General features: G+C 40.8%; 1 protein-coding gene across 1 annotated transcript in view; it reads left to right on the top strand.

Annotated features, from left to right (window-relative positions):
* The window catches only part of faf1 (Fas (TNFRSF6) associated factor 1), a 59,817-nt gene that overhangs the window by 26,603 nt on the left and 13,907 nt on the right, over positions 1-19,307 (top strand). Inside the window, exons 9-15 of the mRNA XM_070832701.1 lie at positions 4,275-4,370; positions 4,602-4,725; positions 4,852-4,915; positions 5,024-5,105; positions 11,555-11,709; positions 16,225-16,361; positions 16,501-16,589. Of these exons, the coding sequence (XP_070688802.1) occupies positions 4,275-4,370; positions 4,602-4,725; positions 4,852-4,915; positions 5,024-5,105; positions 11,555-11,709; positions 16,225-16,361; positions 16,501-16,589 (747 nt within the window). The remainder of the gene's footprint in view (positions 1-4,274; positions 4,371-4,601; positions 4,726-4,851; positions 4,916-5,023; positions 5,106-11,554; positions 11,710-16,224; positions 16,362-16,500; positions 16,590-19,307) is intronic.

The following is a 19,307-nucleotide window of genomic DNA, read 5'->3' as shown; positions in this document are numbered from 1 at the left end:
ATACTTTGGGTTGTGGGAGAAACGCCTCAACGGTGATCATGATTTTTTTTAACCTTTTTTTGACATTTTATGGTCCAAACAACTGATTGATTGATTGAAATAATTATTAGACAGATTATATATTATGATTAGACAGACAGACAGACAAAATAATCATTAGTTGCAGTACTGGGGAAGTATCCTTTTTGGATTTATACTATACTTAAAACTGCCTTCAAATTCCTCCTGATTTTTCTGGCTTTGGCAAAGCTGTTCTGAACAGTGCTGAAGGTGATGACAGAGATGTTGAAATACAGTGGTTGAGCCTCTTCCCCTTCTTCTTCAGTCTTCTTCGCTTCTATTCCTTCGCCTGAACAATACACCATGGAGAGTTTTCCAGACTGGCCTCATCTCATTGGAGCTGTTTTGATTGGCAGTCTTTCCTCCACACCTGTTGGAGTGATTGACAGCCAGTGGAACATCCTTATTACATCCCCTCATCTCTTCAACCCCCACCACCACCCACCCTTCCCTCTAGCCAGTAATTGCTGACATTTATGCAGTGTTTCAGGGTGTTTGCTAATGTATTAATGCTGCAGAGCCTCGGAGGTGCCTTGCCTTGTAGGCCAACACCTCCCTCCATTTCCCAGATGGCATTAATGGAATCCTCCTATACCTGATAGAGCCAATGAAACCTAGGGTTTATCTGTGTGGGGGGGGTGGGCACTGTTGGTTTCCATAGCAACAGGGCTCAGCCGTAAGCCCAGGCAGAGCCCCCGTCCCTTGTGCGATTGGCTGCCTTCAGGTGACATTCAGCACCAAGTTAGTCTGTCTGTCTTGTTTTTTATGTCTTCTAACTACGTTCTTGGAAGCTCACATTTCACAGCAGTGGGTTTGTCTGTATTTGAGGAGGAGGATGTTCCTCTTCATTAGCTTGGTTATCTTTTAGACCCTCTTATGAGCATATATGCACAACACTGGATGGAAGGGATAACACCTTAACACCCACTGTTTAGCATCCCACTGATCCTGCAGTAATTTTTTTAAGCCTCCCTTTGCCTGTAGCTCTGTAAATGTATGTATGGTTAAGTACATTACACACATTTCGCAGGACCTCAGATACTCATCAGGTGAGACGCGTCTTCTGTAAGGCTCAAAGGAGCGTGAAACAAGGAAACCAACAGGTGTTAAGGGTGGGGCGAACTTGGACTATCTACTTTTTCCCCCTCTCCCTATCAAGTATTAATTTTTGTCATGTTTGCACTATTTCTCACCCATACTTCTACATACATCTCTATCCTATCGCCATCTTTCTCCTTTCCCTTTACTATCTGCTCTCCCCGATTTGTCTGGCTGTTCGTCCCTTGCTCCATCAAAGAGAAAGTGGAGTAAGGTGGTACTGTGGTTGCCGTCAGTGCAGCTGTCAGTAGTAATTATCTCACACTCAGAGCCAGACACCCAATCCAAACACTGCCTACACTAGAAAAGAAAAAATGAAACACAGAAAGAATGAAGGGAAAGACAGGGAGAGAAAGAAGGGTAGAGAAGGGAAGAAAGGGTTGGAGAGGGGAGGGAAAGGAGGGAGGGGGTAAGGGAGAGAGAAAATTCTTTCCCTGTATCGGCCCCTGAATGCTTAGAGCCTCAATGCAAGTGTTAATTAAAAGAATCCAAAAAAGAGGAGCCAGTTCCTTTGTGTGGAGATGTGGGAGAGGGTCATTTGGGGGGGTTAACCTCATCCCCCCACCCCCCGTGCCCTGCGGCGCTTCAGTCTTGTTTCCACGTTTTACCGCTGAGCCGCCAAGCTGCACTTGTGCACCTCAACATCAGGAGAAGCCATCGGGTCAAAGCGAGGAAGAGGATTGAGAGGCACTCAACTCATTTTTTTCCTTTTTCACCTCCCCTCCTTGCATCCATGTCAGCCCAAACCCTCCAGGCTGTCTTTGACAGGGGAAGTGATCAACTTTATTTATACACTTATTAGGCCCTCAGACGAAAGCCTCTCATTGTGAGAAGTGGGGGTAAAGGGTTTATGGGGATCCTCTCGGCAGCCGCTGTGAAGATTCTCACGTTTGATTGCCACTCGATTGGGGAATAGCAGAATAGACTTGGGGGCCATGCCTTCACATCCTTAAGGCTCAGCCCCTGTGCATCTTTGTCTGACTCAATACCTACAACTCTCTCTCAGTGTTAATTCAACTCTCTAAAATGGCCACAGCATTTCTTTAAGTCACTATTGGGTTTTTTTCGTTTGTTAAGCAAAAAGCATTGCTGACTTCACTTTTACTTTTGAGGGGAATGATGTTTTTGTTCCGTAACTTTTAGTTCTCTGAAAAAATATGAATGACACAATTACTTAAAAAACAGGACCAGAGTACTAAGTTAGTTAGAGTTAAGTTACATGAGCAAAGACAAGGCAATTCAGTTAAGTGTTCTTCGTAGGTGTTCCAGGGACACTCAGCTGTCCATGCTGTGACATGAACACACTACTCATTGTCAAGAGTACACTCGCTACTAATATGCATGAAATACAATCTGTTTGTTATGTTATCCATACGTACGCCTCTGTTACTGTGTCTGGGGTGACTGACTGTGTGAGGCCTCATAGAAAAGGTTTTAATTCACTGAGAACCACAGTCATGATGTAAAACAAAGGTGGTGATGTAATTCTTGGTTTGTGTAGTTTCATTATTGCATGGTAGTCTAGCCGCTGCTTTTTTTGAGCAGTTTTCTTTGGTTGAGATAACATGGAGGAGGATTACTCATCAGGATTTTATGCATCCTTCAGATGTCAGGGGAGATACTGCAGTTCTAATATCTTTTCCTTGGCTGGTGGGAATTCAAGACTCAGTGGTCAATATTATAATCAGTATATCCCTAGATTTTTTTCAGGCTACAATAAATTATAAAAGGCTTGTTCCTCTCCTGGAGATTGGTGAGATAGAGTTCACTATCCTAATATAGAAAAAAGTTCAATGTAAGTTTTAAGTTGTATGTAAACATTAGACAAATTTATATCATTTTATTATAAATATCATCACATTGCTCAACATGAGTTGCACCTCATAGTGCAACTGTCCAAATGTTGTTTGTGCAAATATTTTGGACTTTTGGCTAAAGCTAACTAATTTTCTTGCATTGAAAAGACGAGGTTGTGAGAAAAGATGGAAAATAATAGACACCAGATACTTTGGTTCTTATCAGTGTAAGGTACACAGTAGCACTCACTAGTAAGTCCATGTTGGTGATAAGGTCTAGTGGTTACACTGTTCTCTCCTGCTTTTGAAGCTGACGCCAGCATGAGGAACAACAATTTTAAAGGAGACAGAGCGAGAGAAACTCCCTGCGGTCTGCGTAGTGCTTTTCAGACTCAATTGGCGTTGCATGTAATCGTCTCCTGATTCAACCGTGTCCAGCTGCTCTTTGTGTGTCTTAGCACCTGACAATGGAGCAGATCACAGGACCTCTGCAGGGGACGAGCAGCTTCTCTGCCTCTTATCAATGCCCTCCTTGCCTGCCCTGCCTCAGCCCTGTTGTTTAGAAGTTAACTCTCCCAGAAAAGTATTTGCATCTGGGGTTTTTCCACTTTGCACTCAACAATTAGTACATCAGTGGATATATTGTTGCATTATTGTGACAAGTGTCAGTACATTCAGGCTATAAGTCATCGTTTCACAGTTTGATTGCACAGCACTTTTTAAACGTGAGGCATCTTTAGTTTCACATTACATCCTGCCACAGCCTTGCCTGTATTGTTGATATCCCTTGAGGTTTAGCCAGGAGACACCAGCTGTAATGAGTCCCTGCTGAATGCTGACATTTTCAGTCCTGGCTTTGGATTTGGTAGCTCATTAGTCAGGTGTTCTCATACTACAAACCACCATCACACCAACAGCCACTGCAGGTGTACAGAAACCTCATCAAGGTTCTCACCTGATTAGTGAGATGAGCAAGCCAGTGTTTGAAAGTCATAAAACTACTCATGATATGGGCAATGCTTGTACACCCAGTGGAAACTTAATCCTAAACAGGCTCACCAAAGTATAGACAACGTACTATAATGTACACCTGGAGAGTCAGTTGTGAGGTTTGTTTAGGTCTGATTTGAGTCCAGTTTTTGGTAAGAAATAGTAGAGCATGACATTTCACATTACTCACTCTCAATTTAACTTGATGGTAACTTTTAGTGGACTGAGATTGGGCCTATAAGCACATATGGTGTGACATCTGACACAACTAGTTGGCCTTGTTTATTAGACAAGAACTAATCAGTCTTTCATTATATTTCCTGTTTTCAGATGACACTAGCTGTATCTGGGATCAGCTATCCTTGCCATCACCTCAGTGTTTGTCGAAGGTCCTCACCAGCCAATTCCCAGGAGCCCACAGAAGAGGTACACACACACACACACACACACACACACACACACACACACACACACACACACACACACACACACACACACACACACTCTCTCTCTTTCTCTAAGGATCTGTGCTGCGCATTAATTTCTCCCCGGGCCCTGTATATACATGCTAACTCATAAGACATGTTAACAAAATGCTTCTGTTAATTACTTCTGTTGTAATAAGTCTAGAAATGAATGAATTGTTTGTGTTTACAGTGTGCAGATGTCCATATGGTCAGCGACAGTGAGGGGGATGATTTTGAGGATGCGTCAGAGTTCGGTGTGGATGATTCAGAGATGTTTGGAATGGGCTCGTCTACTTGTCGGAAATCACCTATGAGTATGTACAACGGAGCAGCTTTAGTAATGTTGGTTTAGAGTTGTTGATTGTAACTCCAGATATTGTATTAAATGCCAGTGACATGCATCCAAAGCTTGACCATCAAATTATTTTGTGCCCTTACAGTGCCAGAGAATAGTGAGAACGAAGCTGATGCCTTACTGCACTTTACTGCCGAATTTTCGTCAAGGTGAGATAAACGTCAGGTTGTTCTTGTGTTGACTCAAAGGACTTTGAAATCAAAGAAGGCTGGCATGTAACATTGTGTTTATGTTCTGTGCCTCTGTGTGTCCCGTAGGTATGGAGAGACCCACCCAATGTTCTTCATTGGGTCTTTGGAGGCAGCGTCTCAAGAAGCCTTCTATGGCAAAGCCAGAGATGTGAGTAAGCGGGCGGAGTATTTGGGGCCTCATAGTTACTGTAATGTGTAACAAAATCCTATATTTTTTTGTCCCTTTATATGTTCAAACACTTTTAATTTTGACTATGTCTGAGATACGAGGTACTGATGTTAACAATGTTGGCTTGTCCTTTAGCGCTGATGTCATTCCTAGTTGGTGTAGTCCAGCTCCTGCTTTTTTCTTGGCAGTTTTCTTTGCTTAAGACAACACAGAGGAGGAACACAGACTGAGCTGGATATTATTCATTCTCTATCTGTCAAGGGAGTTACTGCGTTTCTCATATCTTCTCCTTCATTACTGAGCTGTTGGGAATGTAAGACACAATGGTCAGTATTATAACCAATTTTAGTCTGCTCTTTCCCAGGCTGCAATAAATTGTAGAATGGCTCATACTGTCCACCTGAGGACCAGTGAGACAGAATTCATTGTGTTAGTTAAGAAAAAAGCTCTCTGTGGACACACACACTGTAAACAGGGAATATAATGGAGAGCGGGATGCCTTGTCAAAGATTTTGGTTGTCTACATGATCCAGCTATTAAAAATGAGACTATGAAGAATGCCTTCTGAAATTTTAGCAGCAGGGGACTGAAAATAACTCAGTCTTTAGTAAAAATGCAAGGGACAGCACTGGTGTGGTGTGTTCCTGCAGGTACCAGTGAAAAAATGGTTTATGCTATGAAATCCAGTTTGAAATATGTCCATGCATTTGAAGGCTTATCAGTTTTCAAACCATGGCAATAGTGGTTTATAATTTTATGAGGCAGAATTTTTTAATTGGAAAGGCACTATGGTGTGGTTTTCTACTCCATCTTAATACTTTTTTAACAATCCAGTATGCATGCTGCCACAATATTCATACAGTAAGGTATTTTCCGTTCAATATTTGCTACATATTTGATTGACCATGGTGCTGCAGTATGTTTCTGGTTCAGGCTATTATTGCATTGTGGTCAACTTGAAGCCAGGTTAAAACTTTCAACCAAACATCCTTCCTTTTCTTTAGTTGGAACCCTTGATGTTGGCATCGTTTATTGTCTCATGAGAGCCTAGCCTTATGTGGCAGAGTCAGAGATGCCTACAGACCTATACATGCACAGGGAGTAGACAAACAATATAAACACCAAGAGGAAAATAACTTAACCCTGAAGTAACTTAATAATGATAAACAAAGCCGAAAATGCAAGACATATTATGATGAATGCCAATTAGCTGCACAGAGATCTGGCAAAGAGCAATTTAATTACGTCATGACTCCAGAGCACCACAGAGGCCAAATCATGCCTGCCAAACTTGCAAATCTTGCAAAATAAATTTGTCAAGAGAACCAGTCTGAAAAAGTCATAACAGCGTATGCCAAACACAGACAAACTGAACTGATGAAGAGAAATGAAATAAATGTAACCAACAATGGAAATTAACAGTATATACAGGTCTAATAACAACTGCTACTTCTCATGCAACCTTAAATTGCTTTTGTTGTTGGAATAATAATTCATTTATTTCAAAGTTGCAGTCCTTTTTCATTCAGTGTTCACTGTTCACTGTTCACTGTGCTGAAAAGCTTTATAGCCACATGGATGTCATTTCATCAAAACCCTCATCAAATTTTCACCCTGACAGATGAGGCTTTATTTTTAGCTGTCCACTTTCCCCCCTTGTTTTTTGGCTTTTGTCCTTTTAAGGATGCTTGTATCAACTGACAGCTTGTGTGGATTACAGCCTTATTAGACTGTGAGGACACAGCAAGATGTTTGGGGGGTTCAGATCACCAGGCACACAGAGAGGGAGGGAGGGTGGAATAGATGATGGTAGGGGCACAAAGCAGACAACATGGTCTGAAAGGAGAGGAGGGTGCAAAAAGTGAAAGCCAGAGGAAGAGAGTGAGTGAGAAGAAAGAGAGGAATAAAAGGATGTGAGGTTTCAGGATGAGGGATGGAGGGAGTGTGAAATAAACAGAGATTGGAAAAAACCTAAAGAGAAGCTTGGCGTGTTGCCTGCCTCCCAGCTGATCTCCTCTCCTAAGCCAGCACAATATGGCCAATGTCTCCCTGGTGTTCACACACTCTGTACTGTACCACTGTGCTCTACACAGCGCAGGGGCGAAATAGTATTCATTTTCACTGTATTATGATTTATTCTGGGTGAGCTTGATTTAGTCTGCCAACTGTGCCGTGGTTAGAATGGCTTTGGGGAAGCTGGATATGCGCAAAGAATTTTGTATGAAAACAGAAGTTATTTGATCTGTTCTGTGTTTGTCCTGTTTTGTCACAAGCGTCCTAGACGACAGGCCAAAACATGCTGCTTTTGACGGTTTCATTACACAGTAGCATATGTGCACGATTACACCGTCCCTTCTTCCATCTATCCAGCTATCCTATGCTTTGCTCTTTGCATCCATTTGAAAAGGAGTCTAGTTTTTGTGTCCTCCTCGTAGAAAAAAAGCCGACTCATTAAGGGGATATTGGAAAAGGGCAGATTTGACTGAAGAGGGACTACTCCGTGGGTTTATAAACACAGGAATCAGTCTCACTCTCTCAAAGCCTAGGAGAGGCTAATCACTAAGCAAAACACTACATTTGATGAAGTGTTTCTGAAGGTGTGTGTTGGGGGGGGGGGGGCTGTTGAGTTAGACTCAATCCATCCTTAATGAAAATGCTTTGGGCTGCAGAGCTGAGCTGAGCTGAGCTGAACCCTCTTGGGGATCAGTGGTTAGTCAGAGCGCACAGAGAGATAGGCCACCCATCACTAACCACGATCCTCACTAAATCCCCATCAACGCAGTGGTTAATCACTCTAACCCCACTCTCCTCCGCTCTCCACTCCTCTCTCCTGTCTGCCACACACAAAGACACATCAAAATTCATAGCCTTGCTGGAGAGGGGAGTTCAGGGATTTATCACTGCCAAGTATCCGCTTTAAAACCCGGCAATAGCCTTGCAGAGTCAAGAGGAAAGAGCACTGGTGAATCAGAATGGCATATAGATGTACATATAACTATCAGATCTAGGGCTATAGATCGCAAACAAGGCTCAGTCACGGTTTATTGACTGCACCAGAAATGATAACTCTCATTCAGATGGATTGAAAGTTAAGAGTGTTAGGAAAAATGCAGAAAACTTGGTATGAATATTCCCATATGTCAAAATATTTAAATTACACTCCCTAGATGATCAACCGCTTACAGAGCCTAAAATAACTACTTACCTTTAAGCATGTAATTCAAAGTTGAGGATCAATTTGATTAGTTTAATCACACTTTGGACAGTGTTTTAGAATTTGATCCTGTTTCTGTTATAAAGTGGTGGTGTTTGTGTTTTCATCAGTGTATGGTGTGGACAGCCTCCTGTGTGGTTGGTCATTTTTCACTGTGTGTTCATGGTCATTAGATCAGTCATTTGAGCTCTTCATTTTGAAGTGTTTGCTTTTCCAGACTGAGCCCGCCATCTGTAGAGCAATTGCTATCTGGACTTCACTGTCCCTCCGTCCCTCTGTGGCTTTCTTTATATGTCTGCATCTCATTGACTGGTCTCCTGTGGCCCTGTTAAATACTCCATATTTGTGATTAAAAGGCTCTCCTTCATGTGATGTCAATATCATCCATAGAAAATGGGCTGTTCATTAAACCATTTTCAGTCAGGAAAAAAAACTGGTCCCCTTCAGTTTACCCAGGAGGCTTTAAATTTAAAATATAATTACAAATGCCAATGTCACATATATATTGTTTATCTGTTTGTGTCAATGCTTTACATTTCTGAGAGTGACAGGAAAGACAAATGAAAGATGAGGTATATCACTGTGTATCAATGTCAAACAGTATGTGCAGCGATATGAGACAAGATATCATCTGGGATCTTGGTTTTATTAATAGTAGCATTCCTTTAAATGCAGAGTGCCCTCTACAGCTGTGAGTGTGACTTCATGTAGAGAGACACTTTGTAGATCAGGGCTGGTGGGGAGGAATTACTTTGCATTGTGGAGTTTTTAGTAATAAGTAATGTTTTTGCAATGGCCAATGTATTTTGACTCCATTACTAGACACTCAAATAAAATGTAAATAAACGTAAATATAGTGCACCAGGGAGAAAAGAGTCCACGCAGCCTAGAATACAGCAAGCTTGCATGAAATTGCATTATTTGACTAACAGTGTACAGAAATGGTTTTTGGAGGTATTGTAGAAAGATAGATATATTTTTCTTCCCTCGTTCTGGGTTGTATCATCACAGTTCAAAGCTAATAATGCTGTTGAATCCATTTAGTAATTAACTATATAACAACTTTATTAACCGCTTAACTATACTTAAGTTTCTCCTAATGTTGAAAAACATAGCACAGGGACAAAGCATTCCATTTTGACTACCAAGATTCAATTTTCCCAAATTTTACGACTGATCACAGCATAAATTGATGTCTGGCAAGCAACAATGGTGTGTGTGATAAGTCACTCTGAACTGTCCAATGATAAGTGTAGAGGATTAATAGTGTCTGTGTCCGGCTGTATTCTTCAGTAATTGTATGGCTCTTCATTATTATCCCTTAAGCATATTAATTAATTTAAGCATCAATATTTTGGAATAAATTCTTAAACTTTTGAATAGATCAGATTAACAGCGATTAATAGAGCTATGAGAGAGGCAACACGATGTCTACTTTACTGGATGTGTAAGGCCAAAACCCTGGAATGGTAGCTACAGTATAGTGCTGTAAATGGTACGTTTGCTTTATTAATCAGAGACACTCATCCTATCAGAGGCCTCATTTAGAAACCGCAATATAAAATGCTTGCTTCTTTCCAACGAGGTTTTCACTAGAAAACAATTGGCATTATGAATTTGGATGATTTTTTAAAAATTAAACGAGGTGGTGACTCAAACTCGCTATCAAGCTGCCTTCAACGTGAGAAAATTGATTATGTCGTCAGAGGCTCAAGCTGACTCAGTGCGAGCACTGTTCCACTGCGTAGCATCTTTAGTCTCTCACACACACAAAGCAAGCATAGATCTAGGTGAACAGGTGTGAGGAAGGGCTATGGGGTCACTGTCTAGCTCAGGTTGGACCCAGTAATTTAGCTGAACTGAGGGATTTGTTCCTCCCTGCTAAGAATGGCAATACAAAAGGTCTGACTTGAAAGCAGAGAGGGAACAGAGGGGTATGGACAGTTTAACTAAGATGAAGGAGTTCAGTTGGCCAAAATGCCCACTTTGATTAGTCTTTACACTTGCTCTAATTGAGCATGCATGTGTGTGAGTGTGAGTCCTTCACTTGTGGATACCATCTGCGCATGTGTGCTGAATCGTCAGTGTTTGAGCGTGTATCAGGTTGTTTTTTTTTTCCATGTTGTAAAACTCTCCCTCCCCTCACACTCATTCCTCTCTCAAGACTGAATTTGCTTGTCTTCTCAGCATGAGTGTTTAATCTTTTCAGGCCGTTGAATCGGCCCAATGAATGAGTCCCCAGCTCCTTCTCTCTAGGAGCCCTGGAGATTATTCTAAAGCACTAATCGTTGAGCAAACACAGCAGTGCTCTCCCATTCCCATTCTACACAGGCCACAGTATAGCACAACTTCTTCTTTCACTTGCCCTCACGTTTTATGCCCTGTGTAGATTTTTTGCTTTTTGGCGTACGTAGCCTAGATTACAGCTCCTGAGAAACAGACCTCTTGACTCCTGCTTCACAGCCATGGTTGAGCTGAGACTGAGAGAGTTTTTCTTATTTGTTCTTTTATAGCAAGAGAAGTGACATGTAATTTAGAGAGCATTATTTCCAACATTTTCCCCTGGAACCTTTTATGTTTGTGGGTGTGTTTGTTTTTTAATTAGATTGTCAGTAGGGAGAATCTGCCAGGCTTATATGATGGTGTCAATATCCTTGGATTTGGAGCTTCGTCAATATTGTCTGGCCCTGCCGCTACTAACCTGAACAGGCTGCTGGCATTTGGTGTAAAATAAATAGAGTGATTTGTCTGTTTTGTTTTCTCCATATCTTCGTCGCCTCCAAGAGAAGTTTTATTTACACCGCTCTCCATTTGATTTTGCGTGGTATTTGCTTTTTTGCCAGTTGTGGCCTTGCTGTGGTCAGTAGAAGTTATGCCGGCTCTGCACCCAGTAGTCTTTCGTGTCATTTTATAGCCATGTAATGTGGAAATGTCTCTCCGCTGATGAGACACTCACACGTGGCCGAGAGATCTCACTACAGATCAGCACAGATCTGATGGCAGTGGGTTTTTAAAAAAAAACAGATTTGATATCCTTCATGATTTTCTGAGGTGTTAGTCATCAAACCTGTATTCTCTAAAGACTCTTCCTTAAGCTTAACAAAAGCTGTGCATCTATCTTTTAACAGTCAGTTATCGTATTGTTTTATTTTCATCAACACTGAATCAACTCCCAATGGAAAAAAAAACTCTTCATTTCTGCTCCTCTCCACAGAGAAAGCTGCTGGCCATCTACCTCCACAACGATGACAGTGTCCTCAGCAACGTCTTCTGCTCACAAATGATGTGTGCTGACTCCATTGTCTCCTATCTGAGCCAGAACTTCATTACATGGGCCTGGGATGTCACTAAGGAAGCTAACAAAGCCAGGTACCACAGTCAGCAGGTTGCCTGCTGGTCATAGAGCTGCAGGATTTATCAGTTATGTCATGCTGTATTTTGTTCTCTTATCTTTGTGTTTCTTGTTGCCTTGACTCAATATTGCAGTTGTGGTATGAATAAAGACACAACTTTGGTCGATTGATTATTTTGGTTACTAATTGTATGATATTGCTTAAGTCATTTTTGAAAATTAATATTTGTTCAACTTAAACATGTTTGTTGAGCCGATACAATGAAAAGAACTTGACACTCTAAGTCTAAGTTCTGCCTTTGTGACACTTCAAGGTTTTTGCTGTCTTTGCCAGACAGGATGCAACCTAAGTAATATTTTACAATTCATGGTGCTCTAATATTGAATTGCATTCTCGTGTCAATTTCCTATAATTGTGTCAGTCCCTGTTGCTACAACAGGCAGTTTTCCTCCACAAATACAAACACTAGATACAGTTTTAAGCACACACACACACACACACACACACATATATATATATCATAATATAAACAAGGCCTTTGAAAAAAATTGCATTTCTATTTACGCACTGAATTAATTCTCTGGACCTCTCAGAGGTCCTGGCACATACCAGAATAATTCTATGTTTAGTATTGCATTTTGCCAACTGTAAAGTTAAGCAGAGCAATAACCGCATCTCTAAGCCCTGACTGCATGCTTAATCTTTATGTTTTATTTATATGTGACTTACTGTCTGGAGGAGTGGACTGTTTGAATAGTGAGTTGTTTCTAATAAAGAGGATATTGAATGTATTTCAGTAGGAGAGCAACTTGATTGTGTGCAGAGGACTCTGCAAACTGCCAGAATACCAGGTTAAGGAAACTGTTACTTTCTTGCTCTAGTATCAGTGTTTTTGGAGTTCGAGGAGGTTAATTTGGTTTTAATTAGTGCTCTGCCCCATCTTGTTATTAACACTTATATAGTTATTGAAGTTGTAAGCGAGTTTTTACAAAATGTTCTAAAATGTTAGTGTGGGACGGAACCTCATTGACATATAAATAGCGTTTTGAAATCTATTCGCGTGAATGTGGACATATCCTTAATTGCCATCATTCAACTCTCACTCCATTGCTCAGAGCCTGTATCTCTGTCCTCTCATTCTCTGTTCTACTTCATTTTCTTTTTGAAGCTCGGAGGTTGCATGCTAACAAAAGGCGTTGTGTTTGCATGGTGAGGCCCCTGATTGGGCAATCTTGACTAAGCTGTCTGAATAGAGGGTCAGTGGGAGATGAAGGACTCCCTTGGAGTCCAAACATCTCTATCTCTCCATTTATGCTCAAAGTCCTGGTGCAGCTTCAGCAGTCTGTGTTGATAATTGGCAGGTCTGCTTGGCAGCTGTTTATTACGCGGATCCTGCTACGAGGATCCATTTTTTTTTTTTATCTGGGTAGTACATTTTGTAGAAAAATATTGGAAACAACTTTGAAAATAAATTAAGCTTGCAGTGTGTGACAGATGATCAGATCCCCTGCAGGTTCAAGTGTTGAGCTGTGAAGAGGTGGAGCTAGAGGTGGACCTGCTGAGGGTTTGATTGGGTTTGCTTATACAATTGTGCCCAGGTCAAGCCTAATTTCTCTCCTGCTTCCCCTCATCTTTCTGCTACATCTTTTCCTTCTCCTCTCACCTCCCTCCTGATCCTTCCATCTTTCTTTATTTTCCTCCTCTTTATCCCACTACCTCAACTCTCTCCCTCTCCCCAGAAGAGTTAAGCTTGCCCTCTGGTAGCAGCCATTTAAGAAAGAGTCGCACCCTGACCTCACCCCTCCATTATTTCTTTTAAGGAAATTCCCTCCTTCCTTCATTCCACTCTCCTTTCTCGCCCATTGGCCTCCTTTGCTTTTTGCCCCAGCTGAGCCTTTTTATTGCACATTAAAAGGCAGGCAACATCTGGAGCTTTTCATCACACACAGCTAGTCACAGCTTTGCTGCTAACGCATGCATGCACATGTGCACACTCACTCACTCACACATACACTGCCTCTCTGCATTCTCACGCTCTCTGGTTGATCCAAAGTGACTGGTGATTGGCATCAATCACACAGGCTGTTAGAAAGGTATCCTGATTTTGTGTGTGTGTGCGTGCGTGCGTGCTGAACCTGCTGATATTGGAATGTGCCTGTTGCTTAGCTCTCTGTATTCTCACAGGCCTCCCAGTTAAATTATTAATTATGCATAAATGCAGTTCAGCTGATTGGATGCCAGTGTAATTGTCACCCATGGGAAATGAATCTGATATCATACAGACGCTTTACTGTCATTGCTCATGGCAAATATTTAAACTATCAGTAGATAAACGCAGTGAAAGTAGATCATTTTATAAGTGTGTGTCATGCCTCCTCAAATCTATTACAGATTTTATTCCTTGCTAACATATCTGTACATGCATTTCAAAGAAGAAAACTAAATTGACTTTATTTTCTTAATTCTTATGTGGTGATTTGGACAGTCAACAGTATGCAAGGGCCTAAAACAATAATACGAGCACCTCTACAGTGTAATGTAGTCCAGTATTGTGTTTGCATGATTGTTTATAGCCTTTGCATGTAAGTAGGTGTCTTAACCGCTCAGAGCAGGGACAGCCTATGTGCAAACCTGGTCTGTACACTTGACTTCTCCTCTTGACATCATCCTCAGTGAAAACATAACTGGTCGAGAGGGAGAACAAAATGTCATTTTCAAATCAAAACATGTCCATGTTTGCTATGAAACAAAGTGTGTATGACACAGTGAGCTGTCAGAGCATCCGGTTCCCATACATACTCTCATACAGTTGGCTGGCAAAAGCATTCCCTGCAGTGCTACTGTACTAGCCTGACTCATCAGCTGCTCATTGGAGCAAATGTCAGGTCTAACCAGTCTACTCACATCTTCACGCACCACTTTGGTGTAAAGAAATGTGATGTGACAGTCCAGGGAAACATTAACTATTTTAGCTGTCTGGATGTGCAGTGAGAGATGGAGATGGGCCGGGTGACAAATTAGAAGCTGTCAATCACATTAACCTGCGGAGCGGAGCGTAAAAACCCACTTTAGCTTTCAAGTTCCATGCAGGTGTTTCCTCTACATTTAGTTACCCCTAAGGATGTTAAAGGCCACAGGTCTGGTACAGACTAGGCTACATTCTTTACCGTGTTATGTTATGGCTGGTTGAGACTGTGCTGAACTGTTCACCTCAGTCTCTGAAGGAGCTTGACTTCCTCCTGCCCTCAGAGCTGTGTCTATACTTGCTCTATGGGTGGATTCATAAGTGCTTCATGTCCTGGTTACAGCAATTCTGTCACTCTTAGATATAGTGGATACATAGAAGCAGTAGTGTTAGTAGTAGTGATATGTTGTGTTTCCAGGTCGAGCAGTTTTTATGTTGTAATGATGATTTTTTTCTGTGGTGGAGTGACTTCCTTAGCTTTAAGATGGAAACCAAAGCAGGTTGGCTTGTGTTTGATGGGAGATTTAAGATTGGGTTACCCTTCAAGTTAGTGTCCATTGTTCCCTGGCCTTTCATTACAGGTTAGAGTTTCCTTGTGGGCTATTGTTATGGTCTGCCTGAGTTGAGGTCTGAACAGGGACAAATGCCAGTACAGAAAGATCAGTAGGATTTAGGGTACCCAACTTCTTCATTGCAAGAGGTGGGTCACTCAAAGTTCAACATTTTTAAAAGTTTAGTTTGAGTCATATTCCTAAAACATCTTCAGTTCAGTTCTGCTTTGCGCTGAGGTGCTTTCTCATCTTTCTCCGATAATTCAGTTTGTCACCCATATTTTCAGCATTTATTGGTGTGATTATTACTTAAAAAAAGTACAACAGTGAGCTCCAGGACTCTAGCTCACAGTTTGAGAAGTCTGCAAGTAGCTCCCTCAGCATTGGCTTCATGTTTTAATGAGTTACACCCCCTCTCATACCTTCCATCTATCTTCTTCCTTTGACCCGCTGTCCCTCCATCCATTCCATTACTTCTCTATTTTACCAGCCAGTTATTAAAGTAGATCTTATTAAAAGGCGGGAGAAAAAGCTAATCTATATTTGCATTCAGTCTATAGCAATTCATTAATATTATGACATTTACAGGGAGCTTGGCGGGGCCCCGGCTGCCTGCTACCCTTTTCCCTCTCTGAAATGTTAATTTAAAAAGTTCTGTCTTTGTAATGGAATAAGAAATCCTCTCTTGCCCTATCAATTCTGGGTGTCTGGTGAGGAATACTAATTCATCTACGGTTCCAATTGAGATAGCATGTCACTCTGATGGAATAAGAAAACGCAGAATTGGTTTTAAAGTCCTTAATGCCACGAGTTGTGTGTATTTCTCTTTTCTGCTGCAGCTGGAAAAGCTGGTGTATACACCTTCTGTTCCATATCTTGTAAAAATGTTTGTCTCTGTACTCGTGTACATGCATGTGGATGCTTTATGGTTTATATATATTTCTAAATTGCAAGCTTTCAAATATGTGTTCAGTTGAAAAAATGAATTTAACTTTATTATTTCTTTGTCTTCCAGACTACTTACCATGTGTACGAGGCACTTTGGCAGTGTGGTGACACAGACTATACGGACATACAAGACAGACCAGTTCCCCCTGCTCCTTATAGTCATGGGCAAACGCACATCCAATGAAGTTCTAAACGTTATTCAAGGTAATTATGATTTTATTTATTATTTATTAATAGTATGATTAAGTATACAATCTATATATTTGTCTGTAATTAATGTAAAAACCCTTAAGATTAAATTACACTGTAGATTGTCATTGTTTGTTTGGTTTTTAATCTTCAGGCAATACAACAGTGGATGAGCTGATGATGAGGTTAATGGGAGCAATGGAGATCTTCACAGCACAACAACAAGAGGACATCAAAGATGAGGTAAGGTTTGACAACAATCAGGATTCCTGTGACTGCAACGAGACACAACTTCAATGACTCAGTGTTTAATTTTTTTAGTACTTATTCAGGCTTGAGGACAGAAATTAAGTCTTATCCCCAGACCCCCTTAGAGCAGGTCAGACCTAAGACATGAAGGTGAAGGTGGTAGACATGAGTTTCTGACTCTACCCTGAATAAAACCCCATTTCATGTCTTGTTGTCATTTTTGATTCTTGAAAATTCCAAGATGATGATGATATTTAGTAAGTTAAGTGCAGAGAAAAATAATGTGCACTGCTCTTTTTTCTGACTGTGGCTGCTTGTTAATTGCGCTGACACCACGCTGCTGTCAGTATTGGTGTTCTCTCTGTAGTCAGGCCTTTAGGGATATCATAATTTATTCACACTGGGTTGAAATAGGTTTTGTTTTGGACCTGTGAAGACTTCACATAACAATTCAAACAATCTTTACCTTAATTCCTATGACTCCAGCCACATTCACAGGTTGAACCAGTCTTTTATGTCCTGCTTGAGATAAATAGCAACATGCTGGGACAGATCAGATGGCATTGTTACACAGTGGGACACGTGTAATGACAAGCAGAGAATACTTAGCCATTTCACCTCATTCCTTTTTAGTTCTAGTTTAATGTGCCATGCACAGGGTTTTGAATAGGTGCAGGACTGAGGAAACTCAGTTTCCCATTCACTCCAGTGTGTTAGTACCTCTGTGAAGTTCTGTGTCTGTCGACTACCTCTTTTACTCTAATAGAAAGTGGACAAACACCACTTGAGGAGTACAGTCCATACAAGAAAGTGAGAGAACAGCGGTGGTAGTCTTTCATGTCATGCGCAGTATGACAGGGAGGTCCTCTCACTGTCAGAGTCTTTAACCTGACCCTCTTTACCACTTGCTCATATATTTACTCAGTGACATCAAACAAGAGAATGAATGACACACTATTTGTTTTTGTCCAGACAGGCTTCCAGACATCTGAGCATTAGAGAACATCCCAGACTTTCTTCAACTCTTTTTCTTAGCTTATGGTCATGGTGATTTAGGAATTAGCAACAATATAGAATATACAGTCTCTTTGAAAATAACTTTTAAACATTTTTAAATTGAATAAATAATATAAAGATTGGTGTACTTGAGATAGCTTTGTGATCATGAATAAGACCCTTTCCTTGTCCTACCTTTAACACATACGGATGTTTTGGTCTTTGTGGTTAGTCAGCTGTGAAATGCCTTGAATAGTCTCAACTGTATCTATAAATGACAGATGTCACACCATATGAGGAACTTAATTGTTAAACAGTGAGTGAAACAAACAGCCTCTCTGCCAATGCTAATGTGAATAGTCATAGCATTAAGGAGTGGTTAAGGAATGATTCGTTAGACTTCCTCAGGTGGCTGACTGAGCACTGAGTGACAGCTATTCCCTTTGTGTTGTTATTATTGCTACAATGCCCTTGCTTCATTTTGGATTTGTCACTCTTGTCACACTTCAAATAATCATTAGTGACAAGAGGTATTCAGAGTACGTACATGTGACAGATCAGACAGTAAATCAGTCAGTAGGTTCACACTCATGGCTGGATCATTTGAATGTTTCTCAATATTAGTGCCAATGCAATACCTGAGTACAGATACCAAAAGGATGTCTTTCTCAATACCTTATTTTGTTAGATGGAAGCAACAGTTTTTTTGTTCTCACATGTTAAAGATTGCTGCCGTACAAGATCTTTGCTGAGATTACACACTCTAAGACTTGCAAAATGTACTTTTTGAACAAGACCTGGCTGATCAAAGACTGAATTTAAGCAGAATTTCAATTCTAGTTTAAGTGACAGTTTCCAATACTTTGTGCTACACAATTTTCTTAGTACCAAAAACATTAAATACTAAGCCCTATTCACACTGGAGGATGGATTTGGCACATTGCATTACATTGTATATTGACCTGCTAAGTAAAATATTGTTAAATATTGAAACTAATATGATATTCCATAAAGCATGCATGCCTCTTATGTAATCTTTAGCAAAAACAAGACATCAGTTCCTCCATAGCTGGCTTAGCACTACATATGATAGTTTTGTTTTGAAAATGATTGTGAGTGTTTCTTTACATAGAAGCTGATTTGTTGTTGTGCTTAGAAAGCACTAAAATGCACATTTCTTTTCTTTTTTCCCATCTGCACAAAAGAACTGTATGATAATTAGAAGACTTACTGTGTTATTATCACTTCTTTTATAATAATTGTAGCAACTGTCTTGAGAGCTGTCATAGAAATAAGAAATTAGATTTACCATGGCATAAGAGTGTAGTAAAGTTGTTCTTAAACGGTATTAATTTGTGATGATTACCCTGGCATAGCGTGCCAGAAGGACGTAGCTTGGAAAATGTCACAAGATGTCAGCGTGGAGAGTTTAAGTGATGTTGAAAGCATAATGTTCCAGTGTGATATCTCATGAATAGTGCCAACAACCACAGGATTAGCATATCCTGTATCTGACAGTACTTATCTCATCTCCAAGGTGAAGTCAACCTTGACATTGGCCTAATCCCATCTTCACTGTTGCAGCTCTCAGGCGTTGGTGAATTTCCCTCTCTCCCTCACTCCCTTCCCTCTTTCTTTGCGTTTTTCTCCTTTTTTCCACCTCACCTTTGAAAGGACAAACTCAGACAACATCACAGACATCCACCCAACCCAGAC

This window comes from Pempheris klunzingeri, chromosome 6 (genome assembly GCF_042242105.1).
Source record: "Pempheris klunzingeri isolate RE-2024b chromosome 6, fPemKlu1.hap1, whole genome shotgun sequence".
Classification (NCBI taxonomy): domain Eukaryota; kingdom Metazoa; phylum Chordata; class Actinopteri; order Acropomatiformes; family Pempheridae; genus Pempheris; species Pempheris klunzingeri.
The sequence above is the reverse complement of the archived record's forward strand: the minus strand, read 5'-3'. Positions and strand labels throughout refer to the sequence as shown.